The sequence below is a fragment of the Electrona antarctica genome (assembly GCF_951216825.1).
Source record: "Electrona antarctica genome assembly, chromosome: 5".
Taxonomy (NCBI): domain Eukaryota; kingdom Metazoa; phylum Chordata; class Actinopteri; order Myctophiformes; family Myctophidae; genus Electrona; species Electrona antarctica.
This window is the reverse complement of record NC_136810.1, coordinates 22,144,187-22,160,830: the sequence shown is the minus strand read 5'-3', so window position 1 is coordinate 22,160,830 and position 16,644 is coordinate 22,144,187. Positions and strand designations below refer to the sequence as shown.

The 16,644-nt window shown below is 42.5% G+C and overlaps 2 protein-coding genes across 2 annotated transcripts in view; both read left to right on the top strand.

The window, feature by feature from the left end:
* Nucleotides 1–16,644, top strand: part of pkp3a (plakophilin 3a) — a 486,421-nt gene that overhangs the window by 402,819 nt on the left and 66,958 nt on the right. The gene's annotated exons all lie outside the window — the stretch shown is intronic.
* LOC306923738 (ATP-dependent clpX-like chaperone, mitochondrial) overlaps nucleotides 1–16,644 on the top strand; it is a 38,208-nt gene that overhangs the window by 2,561 nt on the left and 19,003 nt on the right. The window contains exons 2-11 of the mRNA XM_079502011.1: nucleotides 453–545; nucleotides 2,642–2,802; nucleotides 5,309–5,426; nucleotides 6,359–6,516; nucleotides 6,783–6,945; nucleotides 10,113–10,154; nucleotides 10,630–10,806; nucleotides 11,649–11,813; nucleotides 12,004–12,092; nucleotides 16,201–16,365. Coding sequence (XP_079358137.1) covers nucleotides 488–545; nucleotides 2,642–2,802; nucleotides 5,309–5,426; nucleotides 6,359–6,516; nucleotides 6,783–6,945; nucleotides 10,113–10,154; nucleotides 10,630–10,806; nucleotides 11,649–11,813; nucleotides 12,004–12,092; nucleotides 16,201–16,365 — 1,296 coding nt within the window. The 5' untranslated portion in view covers nucleotides 453–487. The remainder of the gene's footprint in view (nucleotides 1–452; nucleotides 546–2,641; nucleotides 2,803–5,308; nucleotides 5,427–6,358; nucleotides 6,517–6,782; nucleotides 6,946–10,112; nucleotides 10,155–10,629; nucleotides 10,807–11,648; nucleotides 11,814–12,003; nucleotides 12,093–16,200; nucleotides 16,366–16,644) is intronic.

Here is a 16,644-nt window from a genome sequence, read left to right as displayed (position 1 = left end):
GGGTCTGTAACTCTGAGAGTGTACAAATGGAACCCTATGTGTACCCTATAACGGGTCCATTTGGTTCCGTTTGTACACTCTCAGAGTTAAATAACTTTTGATTTTACAATATGAATTGGGGTCCCAGAGATAGAAATGTCATTAAATAGGGGACCGTAGCCTATTTCAGCTCAAACTGGGTGTCCTTGAAATAAATTGTTGAAAATCACTGCTAGAGCCGCAAAAATCTTCTCTTATGGGGGGTCCTTGGGATATATTTACAAATGGGGGGGGGGGGGGGGGGTCCGGCTGATGAGTATGATTTTGGGGGTCCTTGACATGAAAAAGTTTGGGAACCACTGGTTTAGAACATGCAACCTTGTGTTTCTGGTCCTGTGTGTGTTCTCCAGGAGGACATCTCGTGTGTGTTTCTGTTCATACTCAATGTTTCTGGTCCTGTGATTGTTCTGCAGGACATCGAGGAGCCTCTCCGGCAGGCTGCAGCGTGATGACGTGTTCCTGCACTCTCACCTCTGTGAGGGTCTTCTTGAACGCTGCTCACAGAGGTACATTTATTTACAAAATATTTCCACACTCACTCCAGACGGCCACTATATTTCCACACTCACTCCAGAGGGCCACTATAGTTCCACACTCAATCCAGAGGGCCACTATAGTTCCACACTCACTACAGAGGGCCACTATAGTTCCACACTCACTCCAGAGGGCCACTATAGTTCGTCTCTCACTCCAGAGGGCCACTATAGTTCCACACTCACTCCAAAGGGCCACTATATTTCCTCACTCACTCCAGAGGGCCACTGTAGTTCCTCACTCACTGCAGAGGGCCACTATATTTCCACACTCACTCCAGAGGGCCACTATATTTCCACACTCACTCCAGAGGGCCACTATAGTTCCACACTCACTCCAGAGGGCCACTATAGTTCCTCTCTCACTCCAGAGGGCCACTATAGTTCCACACTCACTCCAAAGGGCCACTATATTTCCTCACTCACTCCAGAAGGCCACTGTAGTTCCTCACTCACTGCAGAGGGCCACTATATTTCCACACTCACTCCAGAGGGCCACTATATTTCCACACTCACTCCAGAGGGCCACTATAGTTCCTCACTCACTCCAGAAGGCCACTATAGTTCCACACTCACTCCAGAGGGCCACTATAGTTCCACACTCACTCCAGAGGGCCACTATATTTCCACACTCACTCCAGAGGGCCACTATATTTCCACACTCACTCCAGAGGGCCACTATAGTTCCTCACTCACTACAGAGGGCCACTATATTTCCACACTCACTCCAGAGGGCCACTATATTTCCACACTCACTCCAGAGGGCCACTATAGTTCCACACTCACTCCAAAGGGCCACTATATTTCCACACTCACTCCAGAGGGCCACTATAGTTCCTCACTCACTACAGAGGGCCACTATATTTCCACACTCACTCCAGAGTGCCACTATAGTTCCTTACTCACTCCAGAGGGCCACTATAGTTCCACACTCAATCCAGAGGGCCACTATAGTTCCACACTCACTCCAGAGGGCCACTATATTTCCACACTCACTCCAGAGGGCCACTATATTTCCACACTCACTCCAGAGGGCCACTATAGTTCCTCACTCACTCCAGAGGGCTACTATATTTCCACACTCACTCCAGAGGGCCACTATATTTCCACACTCTCTCAAGAGGGCCACTATATTTCCACACTCACTCCAGAGGGCCACTATAGTTCCACACTCAATCCAGAGGGCCACTATAGTTCCACACTCACTCCAGAGGGCCACTATATTTCCACACTCACTCCAGAGGGCCACTATATTTCCACACTCACTCCAGAGGGCCACTATAGTTCCTCACTCACTCCAGAGGGCTACTATATTTCCACACTCACTCCAGAGGGCCACTATATTTCCACACTCTCTCCAGAGGGCCACTATATTTCCACACTCACTCCAGAGGGCCACTATAGTTCCTCACTCACTCCAGAGGGCCACTATAGTTCCTCACTCACTCCAGAGGGCCACTATAGTTCCTCACTCACTCCAGAGGGCCACTATAGTTCCTCACTCACTCCAGAGGGCCACTATAGTTCCTCACTCACTCCAGAGGGCCACTATAGTTCCTCACTCACTCCAGAGGGCCACTATAGTTCCTCACTCACTCCAGAGGGCCACTATAGTTCCTCATTCACTCCAGAGGGCCACTATATTTCCTCACTCACTCCAGAGTCTCACATTGCATATACTGTCTGGCAGAAACCTCATATCTCCGTATTTTAACTTTTAGCGTATTTAATGCCCTACTTCATGATTCTATTTCACACAAAAGTAGTAAAAGTAGCAGATCTACATGCTCAAAATGTGTCGCATGGCACATTTTGAGCATGTAGAGGTGAAAGAGCTGAAATGTGCCTGAATAATGTGTTTTATATTAACTGTACTGTAATGTGAAGACATTGAGGGCGAGATAATAAGCGTAGATTAACCATGGCAGAGTACTTACAAATAGTCTGTGCAAGTGTGGAGGCAAGTGGAGTGCTTATAAGCAACCAGACACCATGTCGACCCTATTCTGATTCGGGTAGTGTGATGATGATGATGATGATGATAACAATAATAATCTCTTGTCTTCCAGGTTTATCATGCTCCAGGTTCCAGTACTCTCTCAGCAGACAGGTCCAGGTCCAGAATGGACCCCAGGGACCCCCCAGGGCGAGGGTCCGGTCCTTCTCCCAGACGCCCACCGTCAGCTTTGCCTCTAAAGACGGCTCAGCGAAGGATAGCGACGGTGGAAAGGTAGTACTTTGATGGTGTAACGCTACTCCAGTGTTGTAAAAACTAGTACTTTGATGGTGTAATGCTACTCCAGTGTGGTCAAAACTAGTACTTTGATGGAGTAATGCTACTCCAGTGTGGTACAAACTAGTACTTTGATGTAGTAATGCTACTCCAGTGTGGTAAAAACTAGTACTTTGATGTAGTAATGCTACTCCAGTGTGGTAAAAACTAGTACTTTGATGGAGTAATGCTACTCCAGTGGTAAAAACTAGTACTTTGATGGAGTAATGCTACTCCAGTGTTAAAAACTAGTACTTTGATGGAGTAATGCTACTCCAGTGTGGTAAAAACTAGTACTTTGATGGTGTAATGCTACTCCAGTGTGGTAAAAACTAGTACTTTGATGGCGTAATGCTACTCCAGTGGTAAAAACTAGTACTTTGATGGAGTAATGCTACTCCAGTGGTAAAAACTAGTACTTTGATGGTGTAATGCTACTCCAGTGTGGTAAAAACTAGTACTTTGATGGAGTAATGCTACTCCAGTGTGGTAAAAACTAGTACTTTGATGGCGTAATGCTACTCCAGTGTTGTAAAAACTAGTACTTTGATGGTGTAATGCTACTCCAGTGTGGTAAAAACTAGTACTTTGATGGAGTAATGCTACTCCAGTGGTAAAAACTAGTACTTTGATGGAGTAATGCTACTCCAGTGGTAAAAACTAGTACTTTGATGGCGTAATGCTACTCCAGTGGTAAAAACTAGTACTTTGATGGCGTAATGCTACTCCAGTGGTAAAAACTAGTACTTTGATGGCGTAATGCTACTCCAGTGGTAAAAACTAGTACTTTGATGTAGTAATGCTACTCCAGTGGTAAAAACTAGTACTTTGATGGAGTAATGCTACTCCAGTGGTAAAAACTAGTACTTTGATGGAGTAATGCTACTCCAGTGGTAAAAACTAGTACTTTGATGGAGTAATGCTACTCCAGTGGTAAAAACTAGTACTTTGATGGCGTAATGCTACTCCAGTGGTAAAAACTAGTACTTTGATGTAGTAATGCTACTCCAGTGGTAAAAACTAGTACTTTGATGGAGTAATGCTACTCCAGTGGTAAAAACTAGTACTTTGATGGAGTAATGCTACTCCAGTGGTAAAAACTAGTACTTTGATGGAGTAATGCTACTCCAGTGGTAAAAACTAGTACTTTGATGGCGTAATGCTACTCCAGTGGTAAAAACTAGTACTTTGATGGCGTAATGCTACTCCAGTGGTAAAAACTAGTACTTTGATGGCGTAATGCTACTCCAGTGGTAAAAACTAGTACTTTGATGTAGTAATGCTACTCCAGTGGTAAAAACTAGTACTTTGATGGAGTAATGCTACTCCAGTGGTAAAAACTAGTACTTTGATGTAGTAATGCTACTCCAGTGGTAAAAACTAGTACTTTGATGGAGTAATGCTACTCCAGTGGTAAAAACTAGTACTTTGATGTAGTAATGCTACTCCAGTGGTAAAAACTAGTACTTTGATGGAGTAATGCTACTCCAGTGGTAAAAACTAGTACTTTGATGGAGTAATGCTACTCCAGTGTGGTCAAAACTAGTACTTTGATGGAGTAATGCTACTCCAGTGTGGTAAAAACTAGTACTTTGATGGCGTAATGCTACTCCAGTGGTAAAAACTAGTACTTTGATGTAGTAATGCTACTCCAGTGGTAAAAACTAGTACTTTGATGGAGTAATGCTACTCCAGTGGTAAAAACTAGTACTTTGATGTAGTAATGCTACTCCAGTGGTAAAAACTAGTACTTTGATGGAGTAATGCTACTCCAGTGGTAAAAACTAGTACTTTGATGGAGTAATGCTACTCCAGTGGTAAAAACTAGTACTTTGATGGCGTAATGCTACTCCAGTGGTAAAAACTAGTACTTTGATGGCATAATGCTACTCCAGTGGTAAAAACTAGTACTTTGATGGCATAATGCTACTCCAGTGGTAAAAACTAGTACTTTGATGGCATAATGCTACTCCAGTGTTAAAAACTAAGTAACTGGCTTAATCTGGGGAAAAAACTAAATCTGTCATTGAGTGTAGGCCTGTCACAATTATTTCATGATCATAATTATTACATAATCAGCAATTATTTGAGATAATCACAATTATTTCTGCATAATCGTCAATTGTTTCCATGTTGATTTTTTTTCAAAAATAGCAGAAATAGCAGAAACTATTTCTGCTATTTTGTACATTATTTTTGGAATGAAAATAATATTAAAAATAATATCGTGTCAGTGATTTCTATATTTAAGTTATTTGTCATATTCTGCAATTTGTGATTACGAAGCCTAAAGGCAAACGGAAGTTTTAGCGTTCCAATGTTCAACGCAAAAAAATAAAATACACAATGAAATCGTTAATCGCAATTATTTGTGTGACAATGAATCGTCAACTTCCATTTGTAATCGTGACTAATGGTCCTAACTGAGTGTTGTGCATTGAGTCGTTTGTTTTGTGGTCCTCAGAAAAGCCTCGGCGAGGGAAAGAGACTGTCTGGTTCTTCAGGAGGGTCAGGGAAGGGAGGAAACCATCTGCGCTGCCCCAAATGTGGAGATCCCTGCACGCATGTCGAGACCTTCGTATGTAAGTTACCCCAAATGTGGAGACCTTTTGTATGTAAGTCACCAGTAGAGTTCTCAAATTCTGCTCGAACCCTACCCAAAATATATGCTAATTAGCCTCGGGTTCTGTGAAAAATAAATAAATAAATAATACACCCAAATAATACATTTCATCTGCCCCTAGCGCCCTAACGGAAATTCAAATCGGCTCAGTTCAAAGCTAGTTGGATGCATGAGTTATTTTTCTGGGTTTTCGGGCCTCACGGTATGGTATTAAGGCCGGGCCGGCCTTAAGTTTTGTGGATTCACTGTTTAGCCTGTTTTACATGGAGATGGGAGGAGATGGCGTTTTCAAAGATTTCCACTCTGGAAGGTGTTTTCACTTTGTTGTGTTTTCACCCTCCCGAAAACGCCTAAAGGGATCCCAGCAAATTATACTTTATTTTGCCTTTTTCTATGGACACCGTTCTCGTGTAAAGGGGGTTTAAGTCACCTCATGACAACATGATTTTCATCTGGGGGTAAATGGGTGCAAATACTTTTTATGCTTTTTGTATTATTATAATGTTTGTTAACCACCGCCCACGGTACCGATTGTAAAAAAAAAAGCTTAGCCGTTACTAAGGATGGCAAGCTTTCGTCCCCTCATAGCTGCCAGTGTTATTTTGCATGGTTGTGTTGTTGAACACATACACGGCTTAACGTCGGGAAAGTTACACGACTCACCCACCTGGGTGATGGCAATAATACTAATCACTGTGATTAGTATTATTGAGTTCGATACCTTTTCTTCCGAATACATTTATTCGTATTTCTATTTTATTGAAATAATGTCTACTCGCTGCTAACGTGCCTATTGGACAAGGACGGGTTGGGGAGGGACTTGGCGAAGGGCTAATTATATGCCGCTTCTTCTTTTTCTTTTTCTTTTTCTTTTTCTTCTTCTTCTTCCAGCGTCGACGCGGTTTGTGAAATGCGAGAAATGCCACCATTTCTTCGTGGTTCTGTCTGAGACAGACAGTAAGAAGACCCTGAACAAAGAGGCTGACGCTGCTGCCGCCGAGGCCGTCAAAATGGCCTTCGCTCACAAGCCTCCCCCTCCCCCCAAGAAGGTAAGAACCCCCCTCCCCCCAAGAAGGTAAGAACCCCCCCTCCCCCCAAGAAGGTAAGAACCCCCCTCCCCCCAAAGAAGGTAAGAACCCCCCTCCCCCCAAGAAGGTAAGAACCCCCCCTCCCCCAAGAAGGTAAGAACCCCCCCTCCCCCAAAATAAGGTAAGAACCCCCCTCCCCCCAAGAAGGTAACCCCCCCCCAAGAAGGTAAAAACTCGCCCGCCCCCTCCCCCCAAGAAAATAAGATCTCGCTGTTTGTCTATTCCAGATCTATGCGTACCTGGACAAGTACGTGGTGGGTCAGTCATACGCTAAGAAGGTGCTGGCCGTGGCCGTGTACAACCACTACAAGAGGATCTACAACAACATCCCTCCTGGAAGCCCCAGGACGGCCGTGGAGGTGGAGAAACCTGCCGCGCTCACGCCCCGCGGTCAGTGTCCATCTTAGAAACCTGCCGTGCTCACGCCCCGCGGTCAGTGTCCATCTTAGAAACCTGCCGTGCTCACGCCCCGCAGTCAGTGTCCATCTTAGAAACCTGCCGTGCTCACGCCCCGTGGTCAGTGTCCATCTTAGAAACCTGCCGTGGTCAGTGTCCATCTTACCAGGGACATGCAGAGAGTGTCACAGAGGCAGTGGCTAAAAATCCCATAAGAGGGTACTTTTGGACAAAATATAGCAGATCTACAAGCTCACAACGTGTGATCAGCTGTTTTCGGGGCGCAACCCAGCACTCTTTATCTAGTGGAGATGCGGACGTACGACATGGATTTCTAAACAAATTTGTTCAACGCCAAAATACTGTGTTGAGACTTCGGAAAAAAGCAATTCTCCTGAATGCTGCCTTCCAGTATGGCATTTGCATTTTTTTTTCACCATAGTAAATGCTGCACTCGTGGTCTGGAGAGGGCAGTTGTTTTACAGGCGGGTAAAAGGGCAGGGTCTGAAGCCCCCTGTGATGTCTATCTGTGCACGTCCCTGCATCTTACAATAAATGTCTTTGTGTGTTCGTACATCTGTAATCCACGTAACTCGAGAACCCTTCGCCCCCCCCACCGACTTCAAATTCCACACACGCATTCCACACCACCACAGGGAGTGCAGTGCCCGGCCTCCAGTCGGTCGAATACACTGGTTGTCCAGAAACGCCACAAAAGGCTCTGGTCAGGCTCTGCCAGTCAGTGGACCTAATGAGCCAAAGTCCCCTCACCTGTAGCATTCCCAGCCTCTGCCTCAGCCGATTGACTGCCATGGCAACCCCCCGACACCTGCCATTTGATTACTTAACCAGTCAGTTTGCACTCTTCAGACACAGGCAGACAGACAGATGCAGAGTTCTCCATATATTATATGGGCACAAAAGGGACACAGACAGACGGTTAAAACAGTTGCTATGACAACGTGTATTGAATACTAGGTTCCTAACTTGCATCGTTCCCAAGTAGGCACAGGTCTAGTTTATTATAATGATAATAATACAACAACATACCTCCTGGAACCAGGAGTGCTGTGGAGGTGGAGAAACCTGCGTCTCTCTCGCCAGTGTTCATGGCCCTTCTCGCTCCAAAACTATGGAATGAACTTCCCGTTGCAATCAGAACTGCAGACTCACTCCACTTCAGACTCCACTTCAGACTTTGCCCGTAGCACTTGCCATATCACTTGCCCTAGCCTCGACGACCTTACAGGGCGTATGCAAAAGGCTCAACTTATGTAACTTGGAAGTTTGGATAGCATTTTATGTAGACATAGCACTCTATAGTGCATAGTTTCATTATATAGATTCCACTGTTAGGTTCTTAGCTTACGAATGATTCATACTGATGAATCTGGCGCATTGTCATGTCTTGTTCTTGCTTGCTATAAATTCCTCCGGATTAAGAGCTTCTGCTAAATGCCAAATTGTAAATGGCTTGTGGTGGACATTTTAGTCAAAATGTAAACACAATGTAAACATAAATAGAGCGATTGTTAAATTGTATTCATCTTTGCAGACCTAAGTAATCCAGTAAACCAGTCTAAACTAGAAAAAGTGCCCTTCCGGGCACAGGTCTCCACCAGGAGGATAGGAGTGTGTGTGATGTTTGGCAAAATGTTTAGGAGGATGTTTTGTTGAGGAAATGCAGAGCCAGATCACTCATAGCATCTCTGAGGATAGAATTCTGGATGAGCAGGACATGTGCAGCATTTTGTACAAAACGGGCCACTCCTGAAAACTTTGGAAGGCAATCTTAGCCAATCAGTGTACAATCTGAGAAATCCAACAGACTCGTCTTGATCACATGACTACAGAGATCATGTGTACCGATTGCCATTTCTTCATACGCCTTTGATGGCAATTGGATGATTTGAGGCATTTTGTTCCAAAAATGTGTTTTGCAAAAATCAACCTGTTGGTGGCGCCAACAGGCCAATGTGAAAAGGGTGGGATATATTCCTCAGCCTAGTAAGAAAATGTGTGAAAGATTTCACGTAAATTGCATGCTGCATTCATGATTTCATGATTTGAGGCTATTGTTCAAAACGGGGCAATCTTGCAAACTGTGAAAGCCAATTATAGCCAATTAGGATGGAATATGAAATATCAGACAGATCCGACTTGAGCACATGACCATAGAGATACTGTGTAACGATTTTTGGACAGAATCTGGAGTAATATCAAAAAATGTGTTTTCCAAAAGTCGGCCTCCTGGTGGCGCTATAAAAGGCAGATGCGGAAAATGCAGGTCAAAGGTTTGTCCTTGGCCTCTAGGGAGTGTGCATGCAACGTTTCACGCAGATCGGTGCAGTTTTAGGTAAAACATGTGAAAAGCTGCCTCATGGTGGCGCTATAACAGGCCGTTCTGGAAAATGTGGGGCAGAGGTTCATCGTTGGCATCCAGGGAGTGTGTGTGCAAAGTTTGGCATCGGCCGGGTTAACGGTGCCGGAGATTAGCTGTACACAGACGGACGGACGGAAGGACGGACACACACACACACGGACGGAGTGCAAAACATACTCTCTCCCCATGAAATGAAATGAAATGAAATGAAATGAAATGAAATGAAATCTATATTTACCCAGGGTATCTGGGCTAAGCTCAAGAACTTGTTTCCAGCCAGGCCCTGCTCATAGAACACATTTCATCGTAGTGGTTGATGCCTTGTTCAAGGGCATTTCAGCGGTGGTAATTTTAACGTGTCGGACGGCTGGTTCGAACTGGGAACCTTCCGGTATCTAGACCGCGCCGCTATCCGCTCGGCCACCGCTGCCTTCGGCCTGGTGGAGACAATAATCTTGGGTCTTCTAAACTCAGTCTTAATGATTTGTAATTTTAATTTAGGCTACTTGTTGTTGACTATGATGTCGTCATCATAGGCTACTTGATGACCATGAAGTCATCATGGTCAAACGATTATCCAACAGATTATCATCCAACTGTGAAAAGAGTTGTTTTTAAATAGATTGTTTATTGTCTTCTTTAGAGATGTTAAATAGATTGTTGATTGTCTTCTTTCGATATGTTGAATAGATTGTTTATTGTCTTCTTTAGAGATGTTAAATAGATTGTTTATTGTCTTCTTTAGAGCTGTTAAATGTTGATGTTCCTTTTTTTATAGAACTAGAGATGAGAAGACGGGAAGATGAATACAGATTCACAAGTAAGTCACTGGTTTAGCCTCAGGTCTGAATGGGTTAATGGCTCGTCTAATACATAAACAATGACGTGTGTGTGTGTTAAAGACGGAGTATGCTTTAGCGATTTTTTTAAATCGTGAAAATGTGGCACAAATCATTGAATATATATTCTTTCAGAGCCAACGTTTTTAGCTCAAATCTTTGCTTCTGGCGGGGGTCCCTGGAACAACATATTTTCAGATGGGGGTCGGCGGCCAATTTCATATATTTTTGGGGGTCCTTGACATGAAAATGTTTGAATACCACTGACAGAAACATGGGTTTTTCAGAAAACTGTCAGGATTCAGAAGACATTTTTTTTAAATTGCGACGTCATGCTTAAATGGGCTAATAGTTTTATAATTTATAATGTTGTAGTGTTGTTTAATTAATAGTTTTATCATTTATAATGTTGTAGGGTTGTTTAATTAATAGTTATGTTTTATATTTTTTTTGTAGAGTTGCTGCAGATCGCAGGCATCAGTCCCCATGGCAACGCCCTGGGAGCGTCCGTGCAGCAGCAGGCCAATCAGCAGCCGGCTCAGGAGCGGAGGGGCGGGGAAGTCCTCGACTCCGACCACACAGACATCAAGCTGGAGAAGAGCAACATTGTGCTGCTAGGTCCAACGGGCTCAGGTCAGTTTTATTAAAATAAATGGCCAATAAGGTGTAGAGTTCTCAAATTCGTCCCGAACCAGACCCTACCGACGTTTTCTTTTCGATTCGATTCCCGCGTCCCCAGCGGGAATCGAACCCAGGACCTTCTAGCTGTGAGGCTAGAAAGTCCTGGGTTGCAAATGTAATGTATTGCATTTTATTTAACTGCTATAGGCCCATAGTGTTAACCGCTTACCCCTGTGTCGGATCGGTGGTTAGACTAGGATATTCGCCAATACCGATATGACCCGATATGACCAAATAAGGGCCGATCCGATACTTTTCCGATACCGATACAGTATCGGAAAAGTATCTCTAGTCTCGACCCTTTGGTGTGGTTAGGGCTTTAGACCGCATGTTTGTACCAGCGTGGGTGATTACATTTATTTCTTGATCGCCTCGTGTCTTGATTGTTTAATCATGGCGTCATGGGCCGCTATGGGGGGGGGGGGGGGGGGGGGGTTCGGGTTCTGTTAGTCCAGGTAAAACGTGTGTGTGTGTGTGGGGGCATTCACTTCTAGTCATTTTTACTAGTTGCCTAGTTGCCTACTATTTTTGTTTTGTTTTTTGTTTGTTTTGGAAATAAATATGTGTACATTTAAAAACTGTACATTGGTGACTATAACTATAATCTACCTGATCTTGAGGCCTACAAAAAAAAAAAAAAAAAATAAAGTTTTTTTGTTTTTTTTCTTATCAACTAGTCAACTAGTACCAACAAGGTCGACTAGTGGATTTACTAGTCGACTAGTTGAATAGTTGACTAGTTGCTTAAAGTCCTGTGTGTGTGTGTGTGTGTGTGTGTTTTCTGTTTGTTCCAGGTAAAACGCTGCTGGCCCAGACGCTGGCCAAGTGTCTGGACGTGCCGTTCGCCATCTGCGACTGCACCACGCTGACGCAGGCGGGCTACGTGGGTGAAGACATCGAGTCGGTGATCGCCAAGCTGCTGCAGGACTCCAACTACTCGGTGGAGAAGGCCCAGCAAGGTGAGAGAAAACACACATGGAAACCATTACGATACCCGTGTTGTTTTTGGGAAGCAAAATTTTGATTTTATTTTTTTCATTAATGAATAGTTCTCATGATTTAGTTTTACTCACATTTTAGTCACCAGTTTTTATAATCGAGTACCCAGCCCTAGAATTACATTGTTGTTTTACATTTGTGGTACAACAGGCATCGTGTTCTTGGACGAGGTGGACAAGATCGGCAGCGTTCCAGGAATCCATCAGTTGAGAGACGTCGGAGGAGAGGGAGTGCAACAGGTGTGTGTCTATGGCTTCATTGCGTTTGTATCTGTAGGAAAGGGACTGCAGTAGAGCAGGGGTTCTCAACGTTTTGGGCTGGGGACCCCCGGAAATGCTTTGGCCATGTCTCGCAGGTTAGTGAGGTTAGTGTTGCAGCGACATGAACATTAGTAGGGGATATTATCGGCAATAAATGGCCAAATCGTTACGCGGTGGATAAAAGCACCAAATTTGGTACACGCACTCTTTAGGGTGTATCTCACCATCTCAGAAGGGGTGCCAAACATTTTAGACACATTAAAGGCTTTTTTTAGGGAAAAATCCAAAATGGCCACCAGAAATGACCTATTATTCCTAAAGGTGATATAATTCTGACATTTTGACTGATTGTGCGAAGAATAACCTTTACATTTATAGTAATTACACTAATATTAAAGGATTTGGCAAAAAGAACCCATGAAAAATGTCTTGAATATTTTTTAAACAACTTTAAATGCCAAAAATGTACTTAAAAACCACTCGGAATGAGATGACCTTCCACATGAATCCCTTTCTGAGTGATATATTGTCAATGCTAAAAATACACAATTGTTTTTAAAAACTTTTAAAAGACCCTATGAATGATTACCAATAGATAATATATTGTAAAAATCTTAATATGACCAGAGATCAAGCCCTCTATTGGGGCACAACTCCTATCATCAAAAAATAGCCAAATCGTTACGCGATACAATCGATACACGCATGACAATCGATACAATCGATACAAGCATAACATTTGGTACAGATGTCCCTAGGGTTATCCAAAATCATCCTAGAAGGGGTGCCCAAAACAATCTTTAACAGGAAGTGAGTTATGGACAAAATTCAAAATGGCCACCAAAACTGTTGAGAGTTGACTCAAAAGACACCAAAAGAATCTCCAAAAAGCATAAAATGTGGCACGCATGTCCCTTGGGTCACCCCAAGACATCCTAGAAGGGGTGCCAAAAACAATCTTGAACAGGAAGTGAATTATTGACAAAATTGAAAATGGCCGCCTACGGTGTTATTGGTGATTGACTCAAAAAGCCTAAAGAATCTTCAAAAAGCATAACATTTGGCAAACACGTCCCTTGGTTCACCCTAAGACATCCTAGAAGGGGTGCCAAAATAAATCTTAAACAGGAAGTGAATTATTGACAAAATTTAAAATGGCCACATACAGTGTTGGTTATTGACTCAAAAAGCTTATAGAATCTCATAGAAGCATACAATTTGCACATGTGTCCCTTGGGTCATCCTAAGACATCCTAGAAGGGGTGCCCAAAGGAATCCGAAACAGGAAGTGAGGTATTGACAACATTGAAAATGGCTGCCTACAGTGTTGTCGATTATCTCAAGACAACTAAAGAATCTCCATAAGCATACAATGTGGCACACAAAATAATCTGATGTCCCTTGGGTCATCCTACAAGGGGTGCCCACATTTATTTTAAAGCTAATTTCAAAATAACCGCCTAAAGCAGTTGATGCAAAAGAAGAGACGTCATAAAAGCATATTGTGCTCCTTCCTAAAAGGGATTATTTGTTTGTTTGTTTATTGAACTTTTTTGGAAGGGACCATGATGAAGACATTCTAAATGGCTGTATAACTGTTGACAACTGCCGTCTGCATAACCTGGCATATTATGTTTACATTTACACTACATCATCATATTTTCTTTCTTTACTTTACTTTTTGAATCTTCTTTATTCATCTAACTGCATATCTTTATTTATTGTACTCAGCATCTTAGCTTACTCTGAATATTGTTTTTTACTCTCATACAAGCAATAAGGTACACCCGCACACTGTATTTGCTCGGTATATGAGTCTATGAGGCCTACGCACCTGTGCATACGCCTGATTTCTAGGTGTGCGAAAGTTTTCTCCTACACTCTCATACAAGCAACAAATCTTGTACGTGCCCTCTTTAGGGTGTATCTCACCATCTCAGCAGGGGTGCCCAAAAATGTGGACACATTAAAGGCTTTTTTAAAGGAAAGGAAAATAAAGATCCAAAATGGCCACCAGAAATTACCTATTATTTCTAAAGGTGATACATTAAAAAAATTAGAAAAACAAAAATCCATTTAGAAGAAATTCTAAATAGATGTTTAAACTGTTGACAACTGCAGAATGTATAACCTAGCATATTATGTTTACATTTACACTATACATCATCATATTTATTTCCTTTTCTTTACTTTACTTACTTTGAATCTGTATTCATCTAACTCTGCATATCCTTATTTATTTTACTCAGCATCTTATCTTACACTGCATATTGTTATTTTACTCTCTGCAATCTTATTTATTTTGCACTCTACTTTGGACTCTATCTTCTTATTTATTTTCTTCTAGTAACTGTGTGCCATTTCACAATTACCAGCACATTGATATAATGCTGTGCAAGGTAACCCAGCATCCCGGCAACTACACTTTCTCAAACAGAGGGGCTCAGCTTTGCAGCAACACTTGAGGAATTCTCTACAAACTATTCTTCAGGAGATGGTAGAGCTTGCATAGGACCAGCATAGGTACAGCTTCTGGACCAAAATTCAGATTGGTAAACTGCTCAATTTGAAGTGCAGCCTGTGTGGGAGGTATATTTTCCATTGAGAGACATTTCTGAGCAAACAGGTCCTTCCTTAGAGATCATTGACATTTTTAATGTCAGTTGTCTTGCCATACAGAACACAGGTGCATATTTCAATTACTGCAAAACTGTTTGATTCCTGCCTAAGCACTTCAAAAGGATTAACCATAGGTTTTCTTTTGTATCACATGCTTTAGGTGGTCATTTTGAATTTAGCCAAAAACTCACTTCCTGTTTAAAACATTTTGGGCACCCCTTGTAGGATGCTAAGATCACCCAATTGACATTTGCATGCTTTTATGCGATTCTTTAGGTGTCTTTTGCATTATCTGTCAACTGTATATGGCCATTTTCAATGTTGTCAACAACACCCCTTGTGGGCACCCCTTCTAGGATGTCATAGAATGACCCAAGGGACATGTGTGCCAAATGTCATGCTTTTATGCGATTCTTTATTGTTGTCTTTTGAGTAAATCGACTACACTGTACACATTTTCAATTTAGTAAATAACTCACTTCCTGTTTCAGATTAGGTTTAGGTTTTAGGTTTATTTATTTAGCATGTAGTACAAAAGATAGACAATACATATCAAAAAACAAAAATACAATGCAAGGAAAGGAAGAAGCCAGCTGGCTTATTTGGAATCCTTTCCTGTATGAGGTCAATTGATTTAAAACAGATTAAAAGTTAAATTAAGAACAATACAAAAGTCTACAAGTTTGGCAAAGGGGGGCAGAATAAAGAAAATAAAAAACACAGACTGCACAAAAAAGGGAAATAAACAATACAAACAACAAACACACTAAAGAAAATATAACACATACAAGTAAATCATGTAATCTACAGAGAGGAAGAAATAAGATATTTCTTTAGATGTTTTTTGAATATTGACAATGATAATGAGGATTTACTTTGCACCCCTTCTAGGATGTCTTAGAATGACCCAAGGGACATGTGTGCCAAATTTTATGATTTTTGAAGATTATTTTGGCGTCTTTTGAGCCAATCGACAACACTGTAGGCGGCCATTTTCAATTTTGTCAATAATTCACTTCCTGTTTAAGATTTATTTGGGAATCCCTTCTAGGATGTCTTAGAATGACCCAAGGGACATGTGTGCCAAATTGTATGCTTTTTGGAGATTATTTTGGCGTCTTTTGAGCCAATCGACAACACTGTAGGTGGCCATTTTGAATTTTGTCCATAACTCACTTCCTGTTTAAGATTTTTTTCGGCACCCCTTCTGGGATGTTTTAGGATGACCCAAGGGACATCTGTACCAAATTTCATGCTTTTATCCACCGCGTAACGATTCCGACAATAATATCCCCTACTACATGGCGGTGTTACTTGTGTGATGATTATGCTGGTTTAGGATCAGCAAACGCAAATGCGTACCCCCATGCAAGGCAAGTCGGGGCAGGAACAGTATCGGGGTTTATTTGGTTTTAAGTGATGAATGAATTAACTGGGATCGTCATTGTTTGTTTGTTTGTTAATGAAGGGTTTGTTGAAACTCCTGGAGGGAACCATCGTCAACGTCCCCGAGAAGAACAGCAGGAAGCTGAGAGGGGAGACGGTTCAGGTGGACACTACCAACATCCTGTTTGTTGCGTCCGGAGCCTTCAACGGCCTGGACAGGATCATCAGCCGGAGGAAGAACGAGAAGGTACCGAGGACCCGTAGCCTCGCGTTGCCCAGACTGTTGCCTCTCGCAATGTTCAAACGCTTCATCATATGGTCTGGAGCAACGGAAGCTCTGATCATGAGTCAAATATAAATGCTTCCGTCATACAGTCTGGAGCAACGGAAGCTCTGATCATGAGTAAAATATAAATGCTTCCGTCATACAGTCTGGAGCAACGGAAGCTCTGATCATGAGTCAAATATAAATGCTTCCGTCATACGGTCTGGAGCAACGGAAGCTCTGATCATGAGTCAAATATAA